Genomic DNA, 21,447 nt, shown 5'->3' on the forward strand with positions numbered 1-21,447 from the left:
TACATATACATATGTACATTTGTATACTGTAGTTTATTCCTTAGCTCTTTAGGCCACATTATGAATTTATTCATCAGTATTTTGCTAGGTGTGGTTTCTGTCTTCAGTGAATTCCACAGTACAGTGTAGAAACACACTGATAGAAATTTGTACTGTGAGACATACAGGATGAGATGCTTCATAGAGAAGATCAGCAAACTGTGAAGATCATTTTAGAGGCATACTTTCCCGTTACTAAGACTGCAAGTGGACTTTATTTTGATGATAATTAGAAATGCAAGTGTATCATATTATAGGCTGTTCTTCAGATTAGTTCCTCTCAATTGTCAGCCAGAGTAGAAAATTTAAAAAGGATGGAACTTTGCAGGATGAAACAGATACTCAAGATTTTTGTCAGATTACATTGAAAACTCAAAAGCAGTGTTGCTTACGTTGCTATTCTTGTTGATGGGTGAGCTTCCATCAGTTCCTTTTCTTTCTTACCAATTCAACTTATTTGTCTTTTCCAGAGGCATATAAAAAGTGGTTTTTAATAGATTTACTGTCTCCTTCATAAATACTATTTTTAATTGAAAAAGCTTACTAGATGCCAAATAGTCAATCAGATCATTGAAGTAATCTTCCCTTATTCTCTCAAACCCAAAGGTTGTGTTTTCATTACCCTGTGCCTTGCTGTTTTAGATGAAATTATTTAAATCTGTGAATAAGTGTTAGTATTGTCGACTGTATCTTTTTGTACCACCTATACATTCATTTCTTTATTAATTGAAGTCACACAGGCATAGCGTTTTTAAAGAACCTTTTCTGATGGCAGAAATAATACTTGTACTGTGTTAAAAACTTGGGAGATAAAAACACAAAGAAGGAAAAAAATCACTGAAAATTTTACTACCTAGAGAGAACTACTATTAACATTCTAGTAACTTTCCTTTCAGGCTTTGTTTTGCATATCTTTTAGGTTTTAAGAATGATTTTTCTTTTTCTCACAGTCATGGCACAGATTGAGAAACAAAAAAGATTTGAACAGTATACTACCTTTAAGAGCTGCTCTCCTGAAAAGATGACTGGCCTCTCTTTCTTAACAAATCTTTGAGATATAAAAGAACAATAATAACACCATAATGCATTTTGTTTACCTCCATCGTAGTTTCTTTTCATTGTTCCTGTTTTCATGTTTTATTTTTAAGAGGACATACTTATATAAAGATTGCATATTTTATTAAGACATTTCCTAATAAAACCCTTTGATTTAAAGATGTATTTTTGAAAATGTTTACATTGGTGATTAGTAATATTATGGCATGAATTTTCAGGTGATCAGATAAAATATTTTTTGGGGAATTATCTGAACAAATAAAAGGTTTTTGATATAACTTCAATTAATTGTACCACATGCTAATACTGAAGAAATTTGTGGAATTTTGGAGAGTATAATCTGCAATAGATAGTTGTTGCCTGTCTGTTCCAGTAAAGTGAAGATTGAAGTCAGTTACTCAGTTACTTGAAGCAAAATGAAATCCTTTATTTCAATGAAATCACTGCAGACGCATGAAATACTGGACAATTGCCTTAAGTCTTCACTTGACTCACCGGGATAGAGGTTTGGGGTGTGTCTGTATTAGTATTTCATTAGTACCTCAGATGCTTTTGATGTACTCTTGAGATTGCTTTAAATTTTTTGTAACCATACATTTTGCACTGTAGTACCATGAGCACTAACTCTGTATTGAACAGCAGTTAGTGAATTGTTTTAAAAAATTCAGTGTAGACATTTTGAAAAGATCAAGTCTTACCCTGTGCTTTATGGTAGCTTAGTGCACTATGCACATTAGCTTTTCTTCCCATTTCGTGCTTTTATTTTCCCTGTGACATGAAGCAACAGAAACTGAAAGGTCAAAGTTGAGATTATAACCTATTGATGGTATCACATTTTTTCTGTGTGCAATTATAGGATTGTAATCTAAACTGGAATTTTTAGGCAGTAAGCCTCTATACAGTGTTTTAGGGTAAGACATAAGAATTATAAATAAAAGCTCATGCTTGTAAAGATACCTTTTTTAGTGTTTCTTTTCCACATGAAGTAGTGGCTGCTGAAAAAGCGAGTGTTTATTAAGGTTGTTTGGGGTTGTGTAAATATTTGTAAATTGGTCAATGCCTGTACATTTAAATATGAAAAGTAACCTTGGAAACAGTTTTAACTTTTTCAAAAGGACTCTGTACAACTTCTTTTAGACCTGCTGTAGCACACTATGTACCTCTAATGTATTTGGGTTTTTTGTGTGTGTGTTTTGCAGACCAATCCAAATGCTAAAACTTGCTTTTCTTTTGACTTGTAAAAGGTGCCTATTTTCATTTTCTTTAAGTTTAAAGTTTTGTATTATGTCAAATGGAATAAAGTTTATATATGGAAATTGTTATGTGTTTTTTTGTGTGTTTGGGAAAGTCTTTACTTTGAGATGAGATTAAGGCTGTAGTTATCATCTGGAACTGAACTGAATCCAATTATTGTGCTTGATTTAGATTATACGGAGTCTTGGACTCAGGTTCTTCTGCTGTTAAGCCATCCAGCCATATCTGCACCCTATTTCTCTGGCATTATTGGGAATGAAGCTTTCCACATACTTGAATTTTTAAATTACTGATGTTTTAACATTTTTGAAGTAATTAAGCTTTATATGTTTCTTTTCTTGGAAATTTTCCTAAAATGTATTATACACTGGGCAACTCTTCTTTATCACAATGTTTTGAGTATAATTAATATCCTATTGGTGACTCCGGATAATCGTAAACAGTAGTTATAGTACTCTATAGTAATCTGTGCAGCTCTCACGGATGGGTAAGTACCTAGGGCATTCTGCCTCTACGGTATTATGACATTTCCAAATAAAGCGCCCCCTCCCCCCCAAATTTATTATCGTATGGATTCCTTCACTGCCACTGATTTCTAGTCTTTCAAAGGCAGCCCACCATTGCCCCCCCCCCCCCAGCTCCTTTTACTGCTGCTGATTTTCACCTGTTTTGCTGAAAAAATAGATCAAAGTTAAATGACAGCCAATTCAAAATCAAACTTAAGCCTGAGTCTCCCATTGGGTCACTGCTAGTCCCAACACCTGAGCCGGCTAGCTACCCCAGCTCTAGCTACCCCAGCTCTCCTGCGGCCGGTTCTCCCGGCATCGCAGTTAAACCTCCCGCAGCGGAGTGAGGGGCTCCGGAGAGTGAGCCCCTTGGCCGGGTGCGGAGCTCGCCGTCAGTCCCTGCGCGGGGGGGGCAGTTACAGGGTGGGATGAAGGGTGGCCTGGCCGAAGCAGCGGGCCCACCGCACTCGAGAGGAAAGCGGCGGGGCCGGGCCTGCGCCCCTGCGCGGGTGGTGATCTTCGGCGCCCGAGGAGCCAGCCCGCCCGGCATCCGCCTGAACCGGGGCGGGGAGGGCGCGGGGGAAGTTGGCAGACGCGCGGGGAAGAGGAGAAGCGGAGTCCGGGCCCCAGGAGCTCGGTGGCGAAACTTTTTGACGCCTTCTATTTAAAGTCGCGGGGCTCGCCCGCCCCCCGGGCCAGGAACCCGAGCCGCCCGCCGGGCCGGAGGCGCGGTCAGAGGGGGAACAGCAGGCGCGGCGCGGGCGGCTCCGGCTCCGGCTCCGGCCCCGAAGGACGCGATGGCGAGCAGCGACAGCAGCCACGCCGCCGAGGGCTCCCTGGGCTCCGACGGGGACCAGGAGGCGACTCGGGAGCTGGAGACCGACGAGGAGTCTGAGGGCGAGGAGGACGAGACGGCCACGGAGTCGGAGGAGGAGCCGGACGCCAGGTAGCGAGCGCGCCTCTCCCAGGCCCGCGCGGGCGGGCAGGCGGGCAGGCGGGCAGGCGGGCGGCGGGCGGCGGGCAGGCGGGCAGGCGGGCAGGCGGGCAGGCGGGCAGGCGGGCAGGCGGGCAGGCGGGCGGCGGGCGGCGGGCGGGCGCTTCGCGGCGCCGCTCCGCAGGCGTTCCCGTCGAGCTGAGTGCTTTCTGGGGGCGCCGCCTCGGTAAGAACTTGCAGGTGAAGGTACCTCCTGTCGCCTGGAGTGACAGGCCGCCTGCAGCCGCGAAGTTCTTGCCCCACCCCTACCCCACTCGCCATACCCCCTCCCCTCCCCTCCCCGCCAGCTCCTTGTGACTTGCTGCTCTTGTTAATTCCTGGGAATTTACCCCGGACCCTGCCTAACTGCAGAATACGCTGAAACGCTGACTTGGCCCAAGGCATAGGAACAACCTTAAAATTCCAAGCTGGGGGGGGAGGGGGGCGGAGCAGAGGCTGCTCTGGAACCTTCAAGGACTGGAGGTCTCTTGCATGGCTAGTATTGGGCTGGGTTGTTACGACGGGACTTTACATTGTTACAAAGGCCCATGAATTCTTTGGAGAAAAGCATGAATTTCAGCAACCCTTGTTCTGAAAATCCTGGTTTTTTTTCGTGGACCCAGATATCAAAGTTTCAATGAAAGTGAATGCAATTAGGTAATACTGTATAAAAACATGGTTTCCCCTCCACTTGGGTTTCCCCTTCCCTCCCTTCATGGAGGCCCTAAAATAAGGAGGAATCATCTCCTCTCTATTTGGATTTGGTTCTACTTTTACTTGCACTCTTTGGGTATGGGTTTTGTTGTTTTTTGAGTATGGGTTTTTTTGTGTCTGTCAGTGATGTCTCTTTCTATTAATATCAGTAGAGAGGCCTACTTTGTAGGTGACAGATGTATGCACAGCATTTCAGAATGCCCGTCTTATCCAAAGTTAAAAGTGCTGCCCAACCAAAGTGAGCAGAGCTGAAGCTGAAGCCGCGGGTAGACTGGCGCTGAGTAGGGTGAACGGTCAGATGGGTCCCATATTTACCCGTCAGCTACCAAGTGGGAAGCAGGCACAGTCCCTGTCCTCTAGGACTTTATGGGAAAAGTTAGAAAGCAATGTGGAGAGGGTGGCACTATGTACTAATAAGTGAGAGGGCGGGAGAACAGACCATGGGCTCTGTGGGAGGTCAGAAGAGAGTGTATAGATCTGTGACTGCCTGGAGGAGAAATGGACGGGACCTGGGCACCTGGGCGCCTCACAGAATGGGCAGGAGGCGCAGAAAGGACAAGCAGGAGAGAAATGGGATAAGGGACAGGGAAGACTGAGAAGGGAGATCTGTCAACCCCAGATTTTATAACCTTTCTCCCTTAATGGTGTCTGAGATCCTCATGTCCTCGCCCACCCATAATTTACTCCCCCCTCAGCCCCCAAGATCTGAAAACTCATTTCCTCTAAAATGTGAACAGCTGATAGTGATTCGAAGTTGCCCTTTGGCAAAGGTCAAAATCTTCCGGTAAAGATATGATTTATCTGCAGTCAACTTAGGCTGCTCTGACTACTGATGGTAAGGTGGACACCAGGGCAAGGACCAGAACGAGCAGAGTGGAGGCAAGCACGAGGGAATAGGTAGGTGGTGGTGGAGGCCCTGAAAAACATCACATTTTTTAAAATTTTGGATTCGATGGCATTGGTAAACAAGAAATCAGTAAACTGAACAGGATTTAGAAGACCAGACTAGTGTTATTGGAAAGCTAGTCTGACAGTCAGGTTGGAAAGGTGGGTTTGGGGAGGGCTCATATCAGAAAGTCAGTAAGAGAGAGAAAGGAAGGAGATGTTGTCAAGGGACTGAACCACACTGAGGGCAGCTGTAGCTAGAGGCAGGGAGATGTCAGTGGGGAGGAACTCCCGGGAGAACGGGGAGACCCTGAAACTCTCCTACCTCAGAGTGTTGTCAGAAATCAAACTGCCTTGTTGTGTGTGAGTTTACAAATGTAACCTAAAGTTCTTGCTTCTGAGGCTGGAGGTGAGAACTTGGAGTATACTCTATAGGGAATAAAAATGATGTCCTCCCTGCTCTCTCATCGAAGTTTTACAATTACAGGAAGGCCCATTTACTCTGTGCCAGTTTCAGTGCTGTTTACAAATGTTTTCTCATTTTAAACACTTTCAGCAACACTGTGAGGTGATTGTCCGGTTGCAGATGAGGAAACCAAGGCTTTATATATATATAATTTCCTGAGGGTTTAAGGCAAATAAATGTAAGAACCAAGATATGAGCCTGGGTCTGTTTACTCCAAGCTACTCGTAGACTTTCACGGCCTCCCTTCCTTACTGTGGGTGAAACTTGAATGACTCCAGCTAATTTCTACACTGAAAGGTTATTCGAGGAAAAAGAAAGACTTCATCTCTTTGAATACTAGTGGGAGCTTTTCCCCTTCTCAAATGGAAAAGTTGCCTCTGCATATTCTCAATGGTCAGAACCATTCTCAGAAGTTGAATTACAGACTGATTCTTTTAAAATTCAGAGACACATAAAAGTAAATAAATGGAAATAGCCTAAGTAATTAGATTCATTATTAATCAATTTTTTGAAAGATTGAGTATTGCATCTATTTGATTTGCTATTAAGCCATTATTAAAATACTATTTATGAAGATTTCTAACAATATGGAAAATGCATATATTGCATTTGAAAAAATATTGTATAAATTAGAATGATCTCATTATAAAAAATATGTATTGGGAAAAAGTGTTAAAGGTTAATAAAAGTGAACATAATAAATAACATAATAAAGGCTACAGTAAACTTTATTAACCTTAAGATTTAAAAGGTTAATAATGGTTGTCTCTGAGTGATGGGATGATAGTCGACTAAAGTTTTTTCTCTCTGTATTTTTCAGTTTTTCTGTAATGAACAGAAAGTGCATTTTATTATCAGAAAATATAAATTTTATGTTTAAAACTTCAAAAGGCACAAAGTGTAATCTGCTTGCAAGTCTCTTTTTTACCCTTTCAGGAATAATATATATTAAGTTTCTCTATAACCACCTTGCTGAATCAAGGAGAAAAACCTTTAATTGTAAAAATGCTTTTCTAGTGCAAGAAAGCTCATCCGTACATATGCCAATACTTACATTGGATCAGGTGGCAATAGTGATATGAGGACAAATACAGCAAAATAAGGGTTATGCTGTTTTGGATAAGGTGGTGAGGAAAGTCTCTCTGATGAGATGACATTTGAGTAGAGACTGAAGGAGTGTTCTAGGCAAAGGGAAGAGCTGGTGCAAGGGCACTGGGGCAGGAATGTGTGTGGCTTGTCTGAGGAACACAAGGAAGACAGGTTGCTGCAGCAGAGTACATAAGGGGGTGAGTGGCTGGAGATGAGTCGAAGAAGTAGTTGGGTTTCAGATCATGTAGGGCTTTGTAGGCTAAGGTAAGGACTTCAAGTTTTATTCTGAGTAAAATAGGAAGCTGTGTTCTATCTACCATACCACTCAGAATTTTAAAAAACAAAACAAAGCATGGTGACTGCACTATTCCCTTAAATAATGAATGCCTATACAGTTATATTCATCCAACTAATATTTATTGAATACCTACTATGTGCCAAACACTGTGCAAAATGTTTCAAACTCATGATCTTTATGGAGAGAGAGATGTAAATAGATACTTGCTGGTTTGAGGGGTTTTTTCCTGACTGTAGACAATGAAGCCTGACTCTTTCAGTCTTTCCCATAGATCACTTAGAAATTTTTCAGTATTTTTGTTTTGGATCATTTTCTGTTGATCAATTTTCATTTCTCTATTTAAGCACAGAGGATTTTTTGCCACAGCATTAACAAGACTTAAAAATCACCTTCAATTGCAGCTTTGTCAGTGCTTGTAAAAAAAGAAGTCTGTCTAAGCTGATAGAACTAAATTATTAGTGACATTTACATTTAACTAATCATTGTAGGAAACCTTTTGGAAGGTGACGGGAGTTTGTAAATGGTCTTTGTTATCGGTACAGAGCACTCTGTTTCCATATATCTATTTATATGTGTCCCCCCCTACCCCCCGGCTGTGCTTACCTAGGTGTTGGGACAAGTGTGTTATTTGAGGTCAGTAGAAAGAGCTGAGATGGGAGGGGTGGCTGCTTAGGATGCCAGAGGCTGAGGGAGGAGAGGGTGAAACAGAGACTCTTGTAGCCAGAAGCTGAAGGGCTATTTAAGTGTTGGCTACATGGGCATTACATGCCCTTGGTAAGACTTTGGCTCAATATAGGCAAATACAGTAAGAGCTGGAATTATTTTTTTCTTTAAAGCAGCAGAACTACTAAAATGTAGAGCATATCGACTGATAAAATTTTGCCCAAAAAATATCTTATATTCATTCCTTGGATATTCTGAACCTACACTTAATGCATGCCTTGACTCAGTTCTGACAAGATAACCAAATTCCCCTTTCTACCAAAACTTAGAGAATCAGGAACAAGAAACTGTGTGTGCTTTGTACCTGAAATAGTAAATCTTTGGTTTAGTCCAACATTATCCAATAGAAATAAAATGTGAGCCACATTTGTAATTTTAGATTTTCTAATAGCCACATTTTTTTAAAAAAGTAAAAAGAGGTGAAATTAATTTTAATATTTTATTTAACCCACTATCCAAAGTACTGTTTCAACAGGTGATCAATATAAAAGTGATCCATGGGGTTTTTTATATTTTTTGTGCTAAGTCTTTGACATTTGATGTGTGTTTTACATTTGCAGCACATGTCAGTTGCCCCCGTCTAGCTACATTTGAGGTACTCAATAGCCACATCTGGCTAGTGGCTACTGTATTGGACAGTGCAGGCCTGATAATTCCTAGAAATTCATTAGCTTCACTGGAACCCATAGAACCTTCCGTTGACATTGAGCTCTATGTACTAGGCCCCCTGCTAGGCACCAGGGACATAAAGTGTGATGGATGACACAATTGCTTCTCTCAGGCAGCGCACAGTCAGGTGAGGGGGAGCAGTTAGCTCCAACATAATGTCATAAGCACTGCACTAAGGATACTAACAAAGGAATAAGGGAGAGACACGTATTCTTCTTAAAATGAGATTTAGGTTTTGTAGAGGGGGGTACTACAGCTGGGCACAACATGTGGCTAGATATTTCTTTAGAGCCGGGTTCCAGCTCTTGTGTGGCCGATTGCTGCTCTAAGCTTTCTTTTTCTCATCCAGAATAACTCAGGGTTTCCAGGGCTGAGGGTGTTTGTGGAATGAACGAGTGAAAGGATGAAGAAATGAACAAATGAACGAGCAAGTGAATGTCAGGTCCAGCCATACTCTTGCAAGGACATTTAGGTGGGATGTTGAACTTGTTAGATTAGGTAGGCTTTTTTTTGGTTGTTGACCATTTGTTTACCAGGGATTGACAATGTCCAATGACTCTGGAAACACAGTAGCTTGGAGGTGACAGTGATAAATAGAGATTTGTTCAGTTAGGGTGTCTGCAGTCTTCATTCCCACCTCTGTGACTTGTGGGAAAGCCTTCCTAGATGGGCCCTTGAGCCAGAACATAGATAGGGGAATAAGAATAGGCTTTGCTTGTTGCCCAGAGAAAAGTCCTCTATTAGGCAGCAGGGGTGTGTTCGGTTCCAAAATTCCACATCCTAACCTGATAAAGCCCAACACATGTGGGAAGATTAATCGATGCTGCTGTTCAGTCTCCCAAACTCTGAATGCTCAAAGCCCTCCCATGGAGCCATTATGTTTTCTTAGTTTGGGTATTATCTTTAAAAAAAATCCACATGCTAACCAGGAATTTATCTAAACCACAAATTTCCTCTTAAGGGCTGATTTCACTAGGGTATTTGAAATTGCTCATTTGTAAATAAAATTAATTTCCTCCTGTTATGATTTTTTTAAATTAATATTTGTTAAGTGGAGCATAAGGTGCCCGATGGTGACCCTCAGTTCAACAAAAGACCACAAGAGAAATTGAAGAAGAGAAGTTTATTACTCAAAAGTCCTGGAGGAAGTATATGGCATACCTCGGGGAGCCACTCAGGGAGGCCAAGGCAGAGTGCAGGCAGAGAGATTGACAGGACCTGGGACACATGCCTTCATTAGGGTTCATGGATGGAGTGCTTGATAGGTCAGTTTAAACCAAAATGAGCAAGGTTTTGGTAAGCTCCACGGAGGTCTTACCTAAGGGGCATACGAGTGGAAGGTGTGGAAAGTGGTGTTGGGGAGACTTGATCGCAAGAACAGTTAGAGAAGTCATATTAGGAGCTTACGTTTGCCTGTGGCTCTGCCTGTTTTCCAGGGCATTATTTGCAGAGGGGTATAATGTCAATTTAGGACTCTCGCAGGCCACTTGGCCAAACAAAATGCTCACAGAGGCAGAAATACATGGAGTAGCTTAGCTAAACTCATGACACCTGCAATTTCATAAATGCATCTACTGTAAGAAAAGAGATTAATTCATTCAACAGATATTTATTGAGGTCTTACTGTGTGTGCAGCAATGTAAATGTGGAGTGAATGAACAAAATAGAGTTTCTAATCGTTTTATTGATTGATTGATTTTAAGAGAGAGAGAGAAACATCAACTGGTTGTCTCCAGCGCATGCCCTGAATGGGGATCGAACCTGAAACCTGGGTATATGCTGTGACTGGGAACTGAACCCACCACCTTTTCATGTATGGGACAACACTCCAACCAACTGAACCACACTGGCCAGGGCCAGAGTTTCTAATCTTTATAGAGTTTGGTCTCTGGAGAGGGCAGACATTAAACAAATAATACCATCAGTAATTAGTAATTGAAACGAAGGCACTGGTGAAATGAATTGGGCATGGGGAGCTGAGGTGCGGGTCTACTAGGACCCCAGCCCTCCAAATCCCAGTCCCTGAAGCCTCCTTGCTCATCCCCCTGGGAGTTTCCTGTCAGTCTCCAGGTTTGTCTTGCTAGCACTTCTCTGTTTGCCTACAAAAGGTTTCGCTGTCCTGTGGCCCAAGTCTGGCAGGAAAGCCTAGCTGCTGATGACACTTGTCCTAGCAGGGATGTTAGCATCATGTCCCTGACCTGCTTACATTTCTGATGAGTGAACAGAAACACAGAGAAGAGAGGGGAAACCAACACTTACTCAAGGAATAGTTGCTCTATTTCCAAGCACTGCCACTTGCTGTTTTGTGTAGTTTTCACAATAGCTCTATGATATAGGCATTGTTCCAATCTCCACTTTATGGAAGGGAAAATGGAGGATTAACAATATTGAGCAATTTACCTAATATCATACGTCTAGTAAGTATGCTAGTCTAATGGCAGAAATATATATGTATATACACAGTATATACACATCTGGTCTTTATTAGCCAATTTCTCTTTTATTTGAATATAAATTTACTTTAAAAAAATAATTTTTTCTGTTTACTTATAATTTTAAAAGCAAAACATAGAAGATCCAGAAAATCTATGTAGTAGCTAATCCTGACCAGCAACTTAACTATATTAAGTTTCCTGATGTGTAATAGGGAGATTAGATCTTATGTTTAAAAATAGACATTAGGCAATCCAGTGTGATTAATTTTCATAAGGTCAAACATAGCAACACCAAAATAACTTCTCTGCATGCTCTATGGGATCATATGATAAATGTTTAATAAGTATTTACCATAATATCTATAAAATTCAGATCTGCATTTAATAGATAGAATTTGTATTGGCTTTAGCATGGTGTACTTTGAAATTTTCATAGAACGAGAAAAGACTGAGATAATGGTCTTTGTCTCAGAGTTTTGGGATCTCTAAGAAGGGCTTCAAGAAATCACCTCTTCATCCAGCACCATTTTGAGCATAAACCAGGCTCCAATGCAAAAACACCCAATGGATTGAAAAGGCCTGGATTATCATTCTGGCTCTGCTACTTACTGTGTGTCTTGGGGCAAGATACTTAACCTCTCTGTGTCTCTACTAGAGCTTTCAAGGCCCTACCTGACCTGCTCACCTCTGTCAGTTCGTCTCATACCATTTTGCTGTGTTCACTACAGTCTAGCCATTCTTGGTTCTTTCTGAACCTCCAACATGCTGAGCCTGCTCCTGCATCCAGGTCTTCACACTTGCTGTTGTCTCTCCCTAAAACTCTTCTCCCGCTCTTCAGGTTTCAGAGTAAATGTTATTACCAGTCCAATGTTTGTTAGCCCCTTACTTCAAAAAGATGCTTCAAAAGGCCAAAACTTAAAACGTGAGAGTTTGGAGTAAGGGAAGGTTTATTGATTGAGAAGGCGCCAATGGAGAAGGTGGGGGACCTAGTAGTTCCTCGCCTGGATCCTGGGTCAAAGCTCAACCACTGAGCCACGCCCAGCCGGGCACAATGTCACTTTTTAAAGTAGGTTTTCCTCAACCACCCTGCCCACTATTACATTTCTCCCTATTTCACATTGCTCTTCATTGTACCTATTACTATCTGAAATGATACCTTTTTGTTTATTGTTTATTGTTTATTGTCACCACTAGAGAGGAAGCTCCAGAGGGCAGGGGCCTTACTTCTCTTCTCTGCTGTACCTCCAGGAGCCAGAGCAGTGTCTGGCACACAGTAGGTGCTTAAGAAATGGTTGTTGAATGAAACAGTGGTTGAGTCTCACCACAAAACATTTTATACCAGGATCTCAGGTTTCCTTCTCTCAGATCTGCACCACTCATATCCTCACATTCTTCACAAATCATCTTGTTCTTAGGTGCCAAGATGAGGGCCAGGAGAATGAGAACTGAGAAGTGATCTTTGAATTTGGCAAAATGCAAGGCAGTATAGAGAGATCAGTGACATAGAAATGCAAACACCTTTAGAGCGTTAATAGTTTGATAGCTGTGAAATGGTACCAAGTATTACTGGTAATGGGACCTTGGTACTTGAGTTCTGGCTAAGAAAGAATTCAGAGCCAAGACTCAAATACAGTTTATTTAGAAAGTCACAGAGGTCATAGTGAGAGGTGGAAGAAGTGAGCCAGCTGGGCTGCATGGGCTGAGGAAACCAATTATAGAGGCAAAAGAAGCACCCTGGGAACTTAAGAGAAAGAAAAGCAAAGAGACGTCTAAAGGAAGAAGGCGGGCGGCTGGAGAGAGAGAGCAAGAGAGAAAGAGAGAGCATACTCATGCACGCTGGGTCCTCCATCCTGAGGGTTTTTATCCCTCTCTAAAGAGGGTGATCTTAGGGGAACTATCTCAATGGAATATTCACCAGCTTTCCATGTGTGTCCTTTCAGGGTCATTGTCTCTACTGATTGGTTGGTTGCCAGGACAGGGGGTCATTAGTCCTGACGTCAGCCAATGTGTTACTTCTCGGGCTTTGCTGCTCTTCTGGTCCTGGAGCTGAAATACAGCTGAGGCCTAGATGTCATCTCTAATTTGACCAAAACTCTGTCTCTGTGGTCAACAGACCTGAGGCTTTGTTCCTATGATTATTTGATATGGGTCAGAACCTCATTGTCTTGAGGGTTTAACACTTAACAGAGTGGACGTGCAGGGGCTTATGGGAGTCATATAAGGTTATTCTCCTGCTCCCTTGTTCCTCCTGTACGGGAGTCTCCCACATGACTAGTGACATGCCAGGGGAGAAAAGGTCATGGAGGGTCTGAACCGCATGACCAGCGATATGAAAGGTTAGGGAGTCCAAAGCGCATGACCAGTGATATGCTCGGGGAGGAAAAGTCACCGTGGGGGTGAGGTCCTACCTTACAATTGTCTGTTCCTGGGCTCTCAGGGCTTTCTACCCTGGGGATGTTCCACACCTGGCCTATGTTCCCACTCTGCTCACTCTTAACCGCCTGCTGCAGTTTAACCTGTCAGTGTCTGTTCTAGGTTGGATTCCCTTGCAAACAAATCCCTTTAAGTACAGGACCTAAGCTACTCTGCTAGAAGAGGAAGGCATCAGAAAGGGGAAAGTAGGTGCTTAGAAGAGGAGTGAGGGGAAACCAAAGGTAGACTGGCACTACTCTGTGCTCAGTCTGTCCTGCTCAGAGGAGTGACCCAGGGAACTGCAGAGAACAACTTTTTCCAAACCTTCAGCCTCAGATCACTAATAACTCTGGGAGGGAGTGATATTCTTATTTTCGTGACTCAGAGTTAGCAATGTTGATATATGAACTAAAATTATGTGAAAACCAAATATGTAGTTAAATCGGCTGATAGAATTAGGTTCCTACATCATTTACATACTTGACCCTTTGGAAGAAAATCCTAGATACCAACCTCGGCTGGCAGGGAGATACAGGGTTACACAACCTCTATGGCTGCAGGACCAAGGCAGAGAGAGGACTGCCGGCACCAGAAAATCAGGGCCTTATCATCTGAATAACTTATAAGAATCAATGACCTACTTTATTTAGGGGTAAATAATAAGAAATGGCAGCCATTTCTTAGTTTTCTGTCTATTTCTCTCTGCTCCAGTTCCTACTTGCTATTCAACCTTCCAAAGTTTCCACTTGTCAATCCCATAAATTCCCTTGGATTGAGTTTGCATGGTTTAAAAGTTCAGAATCATGAATTCAGAAACCCAGCACTGCCACTGAACAGGTTTCCATTTGCCAGTAAAGCCTTATGTAAGTGATTTTCTCTAGTGAGGGGTGCTGCCTTGCATTCCAGGCTCTGTCAGTCAGGCTTCTGAATTGCAATAGAAGCTAATTATGACTGATTTAAGCAGAAATTGACTTTATTCAAAGGATACTGGTAGCTCATAAAATCATGCGAAGTGTGCCAAAGAAGGCTTTGGTAGCCAGGAACAACCCTTAAAACCATGCCTCAAAACTGGTGTGGTGAACTATGCAACTCTATTATAGAGACAAGTAACCCAATTTAAAAATGGGCAAATGGCCTGAATAAATATTTCTCCAAAGAAGATATACATACGTCCAATGAGCACATGGAAAGATACTCAACATCATTAACCATCAGGAAAATGCATATCAAAACCACAACAAGATACCACCTCACACCTGCTAGGGTGACTATAATCAAAAAGGCAATTAATATGTGCTGGTGAGGTATGGAAAAATCAGAATACACTGCTGGTGAGAATGTAAAATTGTACAACTGTTTTGGAAAACAATCTGATAGTACCTCAAATGGTTAAAAAGAATTACCCTGTGACACAGCAATTCCACTCCTAAGTGTATACCCATATGTCCACATAAAAACTTGTACACAAGTGTTCATAGAAGCATTATTCATAATAGCCAAAAATGTAAACAGTAGAAATGCCCACCAACTAATGCATGGGTAAAGAAAATACGGTATATTCATACGATGGAATATTATTCAGCCATAGAAAAGAAGGATGATTCATGCTACGACCAGATGAACCTTGAAAACAGTATGCTAAGTGAAAGAAGGCAGACACAAAGGGGCACATACTGTGTATTTTCATTTGTATGAAATGTCCAGAATAGGCTAATAATCTATAGAGACAGAAAGTAGATTAATGGTTGCCTAGAGCTGAGAAGGAGATGGGGGGGATTGGGGTCTGTCTGACGCTTAAGGGGCGTGGGGTTTATTTTGGGGATGAAAATGTTCTAAAATTGATTGTGGTGATTGTTACACAACTCTGAATAGACTAAAAGCCAATAAATTGTGCAGTTTAAACGGGTGAGTTGTATGGCATGTGAGTTATATCTCAATAAAGCTGTTTTGTAAAAAATAGTCCTGTGGTGTGGAAACGGTTGCCATTACATTGAGCACTGGATGTCACCATTAGCACTGCTGGCGCCTCCATTCCAGAGCTCACTATCGCAACCTTCGCTGCGGCCAGAGGGGGAGCTCCGCCGTCTGTTCTGTCACCGGTAGCCCTCGGGTCAGCCTGGACCCGGTGTGAAAGTCCGCACTGGGACGGTGTGTGGCATGGTCAGCCCTGCCTCCTGCAGGACCCACCAGCTGGGGAGTTCACCAGATGGGAAGAGAGGTCAGATGCTGGACTGTCCAAAAGGATGTCAGCTGTCCACTGGAACAGCATGGGGCACTGGACTAGACTTGCCTCAGGTGTCATTACCTGCTCCTCAGAACATTTAACACACGGTGCAGTAGATTTTGCTTTTCCTGTGGACATATACTTTATTTAAACAATGGAAAAAATCAACTAGTTAATATTTCCGTAAGGATTTAATTGAAAATACAACACAGAGGAATGACCAAATACAACCATGTGAGGATGAAGTAGCTTTTCCCATTAAATAGCGGCTGAATCTAACTATCACTGTTTATTCTAGCATTGACTTTTCATTTTATGATAAAAACTAACAAGTCTTTAATGTAGGCCTCAACATGACCTGTCTTACACACCTTGGCGTCTCTGCTTCAGGGTTTCAAAGCTCTATAGACATCTCTTTATTATCTGTTTGCTATTATCAGAAAAAATTGTCTTTTAATCCTTGTGGTCAGTATGCCTAAGTGAGTTCTCCTTTGAGAGTTGTGCTGCAGCTCACAAGGTGGGCGACTGTGACCCTGGTCAAGGGAGAAATGAGACTCCAATGGTGTCAGATTCTCTCTTCTGCTAACTTGGAAATGGAGACACAGATTCTATTTATCTAGTTTTAGAAAAGAAGGGTTTGGAGACAGGTCTGAATGTTTTGGAGATCTATTCAACTTCATTTTGATCTTTGTAATATGTTGTGATAGAATATTGGTTTTTATCTTTTTTGAAAATTATTAAATAATTAATTTTTCTATTAGTAAAAAAAAAAAGATTTTAAATTTACATTTGTAAGCTGTCCAAGAAGAACATTAGCTAAAATTTCTGGGCATAATTTGGTCTCTGAGATGGTATCCAGAAAAAAAAAAAAAAAAAGTAATAAAAGCTATCTGTCAAGGCAGAGAGCCCAGAGGATGAGTGGAGAGGAGGAGACCCGATTTCGAGAGAAAGGGTAGGACTCTGATTGCAGAATCACTCAAGTGAGTTTCTAAAACCTTAAAGCAGTTCACCCAAGAGCACCTACCAGGAATGCCTCTGGCCCAGAATTCTCTGCACATCTTATTGCCTCCCCACGTGTAAGAGAGTGAAAGCTCTTTGATCCTGTCGCCCAGGAAGGACTCCGTCCTTGTCAAAGCAGGTCAAGCCAACAGCTAGGGGTGAGATTGTATTGCTTTCCCACCCCTTTCCCTTTGTTCTCTGGAATATAGAGACTGGAAGAGGGAGAAGCAATATAACACCTTTTCAGAAAGCCAGAAGGCTCTGCTTTTGGTTTTGGCTTGTCTTTTAGTCTCCTTGGGGAATAGTTGTCTGTTACAAAGAAACACTAAGACCTCCAGGACAATTCTGTAGACTCTGAAGGTGCCATGTGGCAGCAGCCCAGGGACCTGATGGTTTTCCAGAAATACAGTAGTGCCTCGGTTTCCGAACGTCTCTGTTGACGAACATTTCAGTTTAGGAACGCTCTAAACCCAGAGGTAAATGCTTCGGGTTTCGAACACGCCTCGGAAGTGGAACATGCCACACGGCTGCTGCTGAGGGCAAGATCCTGAGGCCTGGCTGTCGGCTGTGGATCCCTCAGTTTTCGGTTTCAGAACTCGAACGGTCTTCTGGAACGGATCACATTCAAAAACTGAGGTACCACTGTCCTTGTTTTCCCCTCAGTTAGGAATCTTTTGGACATTAATAGTCACAATATTGAAACCCCCAAGCTACCACTCGTCCTTCATCACCACAACATACTCCTAGCAAATTCTTTAAAACCTGCTTCAGAGCTGAAGGAACTAAACCTTCCCACCCACACGCCTCTCCACTGCAAATATTTTCAGGCCTATTCAACACAGAGTTATAGACCTGGAGAGAGGTTTGTAATGACTTGACACCTTAGCATACACCATCCACTGCTGGTAGCAGAAAGTTCTTCATCAATCTCAGTTTGACCTCAAGGATCAGAGTCCCAGACTTTCTTTGAATCTCTCCTGGAGTTGTTAAAGCCTTTGCACTCTTAGTTCTCCAAATATACTGGTGAGAACCACTTGACCTCTTTAGGCCTGAGCCTCTGAAAGATGTAGGGGTGTGTGTGTGTGTGTGTGTGTGTGTATCTTTGGGGGGGGTGAGCAATGAGAATAGGAACAGTCAAGGACATCACATGTTCCTGGAACAGAGCAGAGCATGAGTATCAGTTCCCCCCCTCCCTCCGGTGTAATCTGCCAGGACCGCTGTTTTGAGCAGTTTCACGGGTTTGTTCTCCCCTCTCTAGCAACGCTCACTCCACACCCTTAGCTGGGGGTGTACTCCCAGGTGCATAAATAGCTCCCCTTGATTTGTGCTTTGTTTTAATTTTTGAGTTAAAAGCAGGAGTGAACTTCAACCTGACTGCATCTAGATCATTAGTGTCTTTTCTCCAATTTCTTTGGTCGGGTTTTCAGAAAATGCCAAAGCTTTCTTGTTAGTACCACATTTGAAGACATTTTGAGGTCACATTAAAATCTACCAGCCTTGCCCTAGCCAGTGTGGCTCAGTGGTTAGAGCATTGGCCCATGGACTGAAGGGCCCTGGGTTCGATTCTGGCCAAGGTCATGTACCTCAGTTGCAGGCTCAGTCCCTGGCCCCAGTCGGCATGTGAGCGGGAGGCAGCCAATCGATGTGTCTCTCTCACATCGATGTTTCTCTCTCTCTCTCCCCCCTTCCACTCTTTCTAAAAAGCAATGGAAAAAATATCCTCAGGTGAGGATTAAAAAAATAATCTACTAGTCTCAGAGCCCCACTGCAATAATTGTCAGCTTTGAGCCAGAACAGGGTCGGGGTGATGTACCAGCTGCCACCGAGATCTACAGTTGGAACAGCTCTCTCAGCATAACTTCATGAGTGGCTTGTCTCTGAATGCAGGTTTCTCTGTGACCAAAGGAGTGGCATTCTGACAGTAAAAAGGGTTTCCTTTTACATTTCTGTTTTGTTTAAGGACTGTGCTTAATCTGTCTTTGGAACACATAGGACAGACTCATAGATGCTGACTGAGAGCAGGAGTAGCAATTGAGTGGTGCAGGAAGGAATAATTAGAAAGCTCATCGGTTTTGCTTAGTTACACTTTCCGGAGGTAATTATTGCTAAAGAGGTGCCTTCTGTCTTAATTAAGTATAGCCTTATTAGTAAATAAAAGTGGATTTGAGATCCTTCAACCTTGGACTTCACAAGGTTAATTCAACATTGGAAAGGAAAGGAAGAGTACAATCGTATGGCAGGCTTGTTATTTGCCAAGTATCGGACAAGGAATTTTATACATTTGATTTCAAAACAGCTGCCTTATGAAGTACTGTCGACTAGTCTACCTGTTAACTGCTGATGACCACGCTCAGGAGGAGAAGGGGAGGTAACTTGCACAAGCTCACGCAGCTAGTAAGCGGTGAAGACATATTTTCAACCCAGGTCTCTGAGGTGGAAAATGCTATTTCCACCGTTACCCCACGCTGTCCCCACCCCATGGACTCAGCACTGTAGTAGATACTAGGAGAATGAGACATGGCTTCTGTCTCAAGAAGCTTATTGCCAGGGGTGAAGTACAGCACAGGGAATATAGTCAATAATATTATAATAACTATGTATGGTGTCAGGTGGGAACTATACTTATTGGAGGTGGGGTGTGTGTGGGGGAGTGACCGCTTCATAAGTTATGTAAATGTCTAACCACTATGCTGTACACTTGAAATTAATATAATACTGAATGTCAACTGTAATTGAAAAATAAAATAATTTATCAACAACAACCAAAAAACACCTCACTGTCAAGTCGAAGACACATGGTAGCTACTAAATGTAATAAAGCTAACTAATAGTACGTAAACACTGTGGTAGAATTATCAGAGGACTCTGTGAGCAGAGAATTTCAGTAAATCTCAAGTATTGCAGGTCATAGAAGAGAGTGAGCTCTCTAACAGCCAGCTCAGTCACACTTCAATGTTCTAAAACCAACTCTTTTTTTTTTTTTAACTTTGCTAATCTTAGTGACAATTAAATTTTTTATTTTATTTTTTTTTACTTTTTAAATTTATCTTTATTGTTGAGAGTATTATAGGTATCCCATTTTCTCCCCCAATTGATAAACTCTTAAGACAGGGCTCACATGGTCCCCAGTGTTGGTAAGAGTGTGGGTGGTAAGAACGGGAGGCTCTTGTACAGGCTACTGATAGGAATGCAAATTAATATACCTTTCTGGAGGGAAAATTGGCAATATGTATAAAAATCCTAAAATATAATTTTGTTTTTGTCCCTCAAATTCTACTTCCTAAGGCGTTATTCTAAAAAAATCAAGTGTACCGAAAGAGGTATCTATAAAGGTGTTTGTCATAGCATTTTTTATAATAGAAAACCTTGGAAACAATCTAAATATTTGACTACAGGGTAGTGGGTGAAGTGTTATTTCCTATGATAGAATGCTGTGTTAACATTAAACAGCAGTGTGTGGTCCCCTTTCCAGGTGTCCTCAAGGACAAAGCTATTTTCATTGTAATACTAAGACATTTGCATTTTCCACATTTATTCTCTCATGAGAGTGTAGAGTATTAAAAGTTCATTGGTTCTTTTTTAGATTTCACATTGCAACTAATCTTTAAAACATTACCACCTGTCATGCTTTGGTGTGGTATAAAGAAAAATATCCACAATAATCTGAAAATTGCTCTTCCCTTTCCCCACTACATATCTATATGAGGATTTTCTTCATATACTTCTACTAAGAGAGCACATCAACATTTTGAATGCAGAAGCAGATATGAGAATTCATCTATCTTTCGTTAAGCCAGACATTAAAAGTATTTGCAAAAATTGAAAATAATGTCACTAAGTGTTTTGTTGTTGTTGTTTATTTTGGAAAATAGAATTAGTTTTTGTAAAATATGTTATTAATGTTGACATGTAATGAGTTACTTTATTTTTAAATGAATTATTTTAAAATTTTTAAAATTTTAAATTTCTGTTTTAATTGCTAATATTTTAAATATTGATAAAGATAATCCACATTTTAAAAAGCTTTTTTTGAGGTCCTCAATAATTTTTAAGAGCACGAAGTGGTTCTGAAACTAAAAAATTTGAGAATAGTTGTTGGAGAAGAATATTTACTAACATGGGAAAATGTTCAGAATATATTTTTAAATTTAAAAAGCACATTACAAAGCCTACCACTTACATAAAAAAAAAAAAAAAAAAATAGAGCACATCTCAGGCTAGAACAACAATGAAGGAAATACACCAATATACTAAAAGTAGTCCTCTTTGAGTGTTGGGATTACTGATTATTTTAATTCTCTTTTGTGCTTTTCTGTTTTCCTGTATATTCTACAGTGGAATTTATACTCGGCAATTAGGAAAACCTTTATTTTCAAAGAAAATTCTTTAAAAATCTTGAATTTTACCTTAATTCAACTGAGGAATTGGGGAGAAACATACTAGCCTATATTATGTTTTTAAAAACGTTTTACTAGATCTCATACATACTTTTTTTTTTGCTGGATTTTTGTGGGGGTGAAGAAGAAAAGAATATTATGAGAATATTTATCTTAATTTTTAGAACTGCTACAAGAGATCTAAGTGCTTTAAAATTTGTAAAAATGATTTGGGGGATGCAGAGTTTTACATGAATCCTATTTATTCCAACGTAGCCTCCCATAAAAATGAATTAAATCTTTTGTGGGCTTCCAATTCTGAGATTTTT

At 41.4% G+C, this 21,447-nt stretch overlaps 2 protein-coding genes across 4 annotated transcripts in view; both read left to right on the top strand.

Moving 5' to 3' along the window:
- The window catches only part of TENT2 (terminal nucleotidyltransferase 2), a 49,822-nt gene extending 47,411 nt beyond the window's left edge, over positions 1-2,411 (top strand). For both annotated transcript variants that reach the window (XM_016210364.2, XM_016210362.2), the window contains exon 15: positions 990-2,411. In XM_016210364.2, coding sequence (XP_016065850.1) covers positions 990-1,064 — 75 coding nt within the window. In that variant the 3' untranslated portion in view covers positions 1,065-2,411. The remainder of the gene's footprint in view (positions 1-989) is intronic.
- Positions 2,412-3,652: 1,241 nt separating this feature from the next.
- The window catches only part of CMYA5 (cardiomyopathy associated 5), an 83,304-nt gene continuing 65,509 nt past the window's right edge, over positions 3,653-21,447 (top strand). For both annotated transcript variants that reach the window (XR_015714256.1, XM_087815432.1), the window contains exon 1: positions 3,653-3,801. Coding sequence is in view for 1 of the 2 variants with exons in the window: in XM_087815432.1 (XP_087671558.1) it covers positions 3,653-3,801 (149 nt within the window). In the remaining variant the exon portion in view is untranslated. The remainder of the gene's footprint in view (positions 3,802-21,447) is intronic.

The sequence above is a fragment of the Miniopterus natalensis genome, chromosome 3 (genome assembly GCF_054644295.1).
Source record: "Miniopterus natalensis isolate mMinNat1 chromosome 3, mMinNat1.hap1, whole genome shotgun sequence".
Lineage (NCBI taxonomy): Eukaryota > Metazoa > Chordata > Mammalia > Chiroptera > Miniopteridae > Miniopterus > Miniopterus natalensis.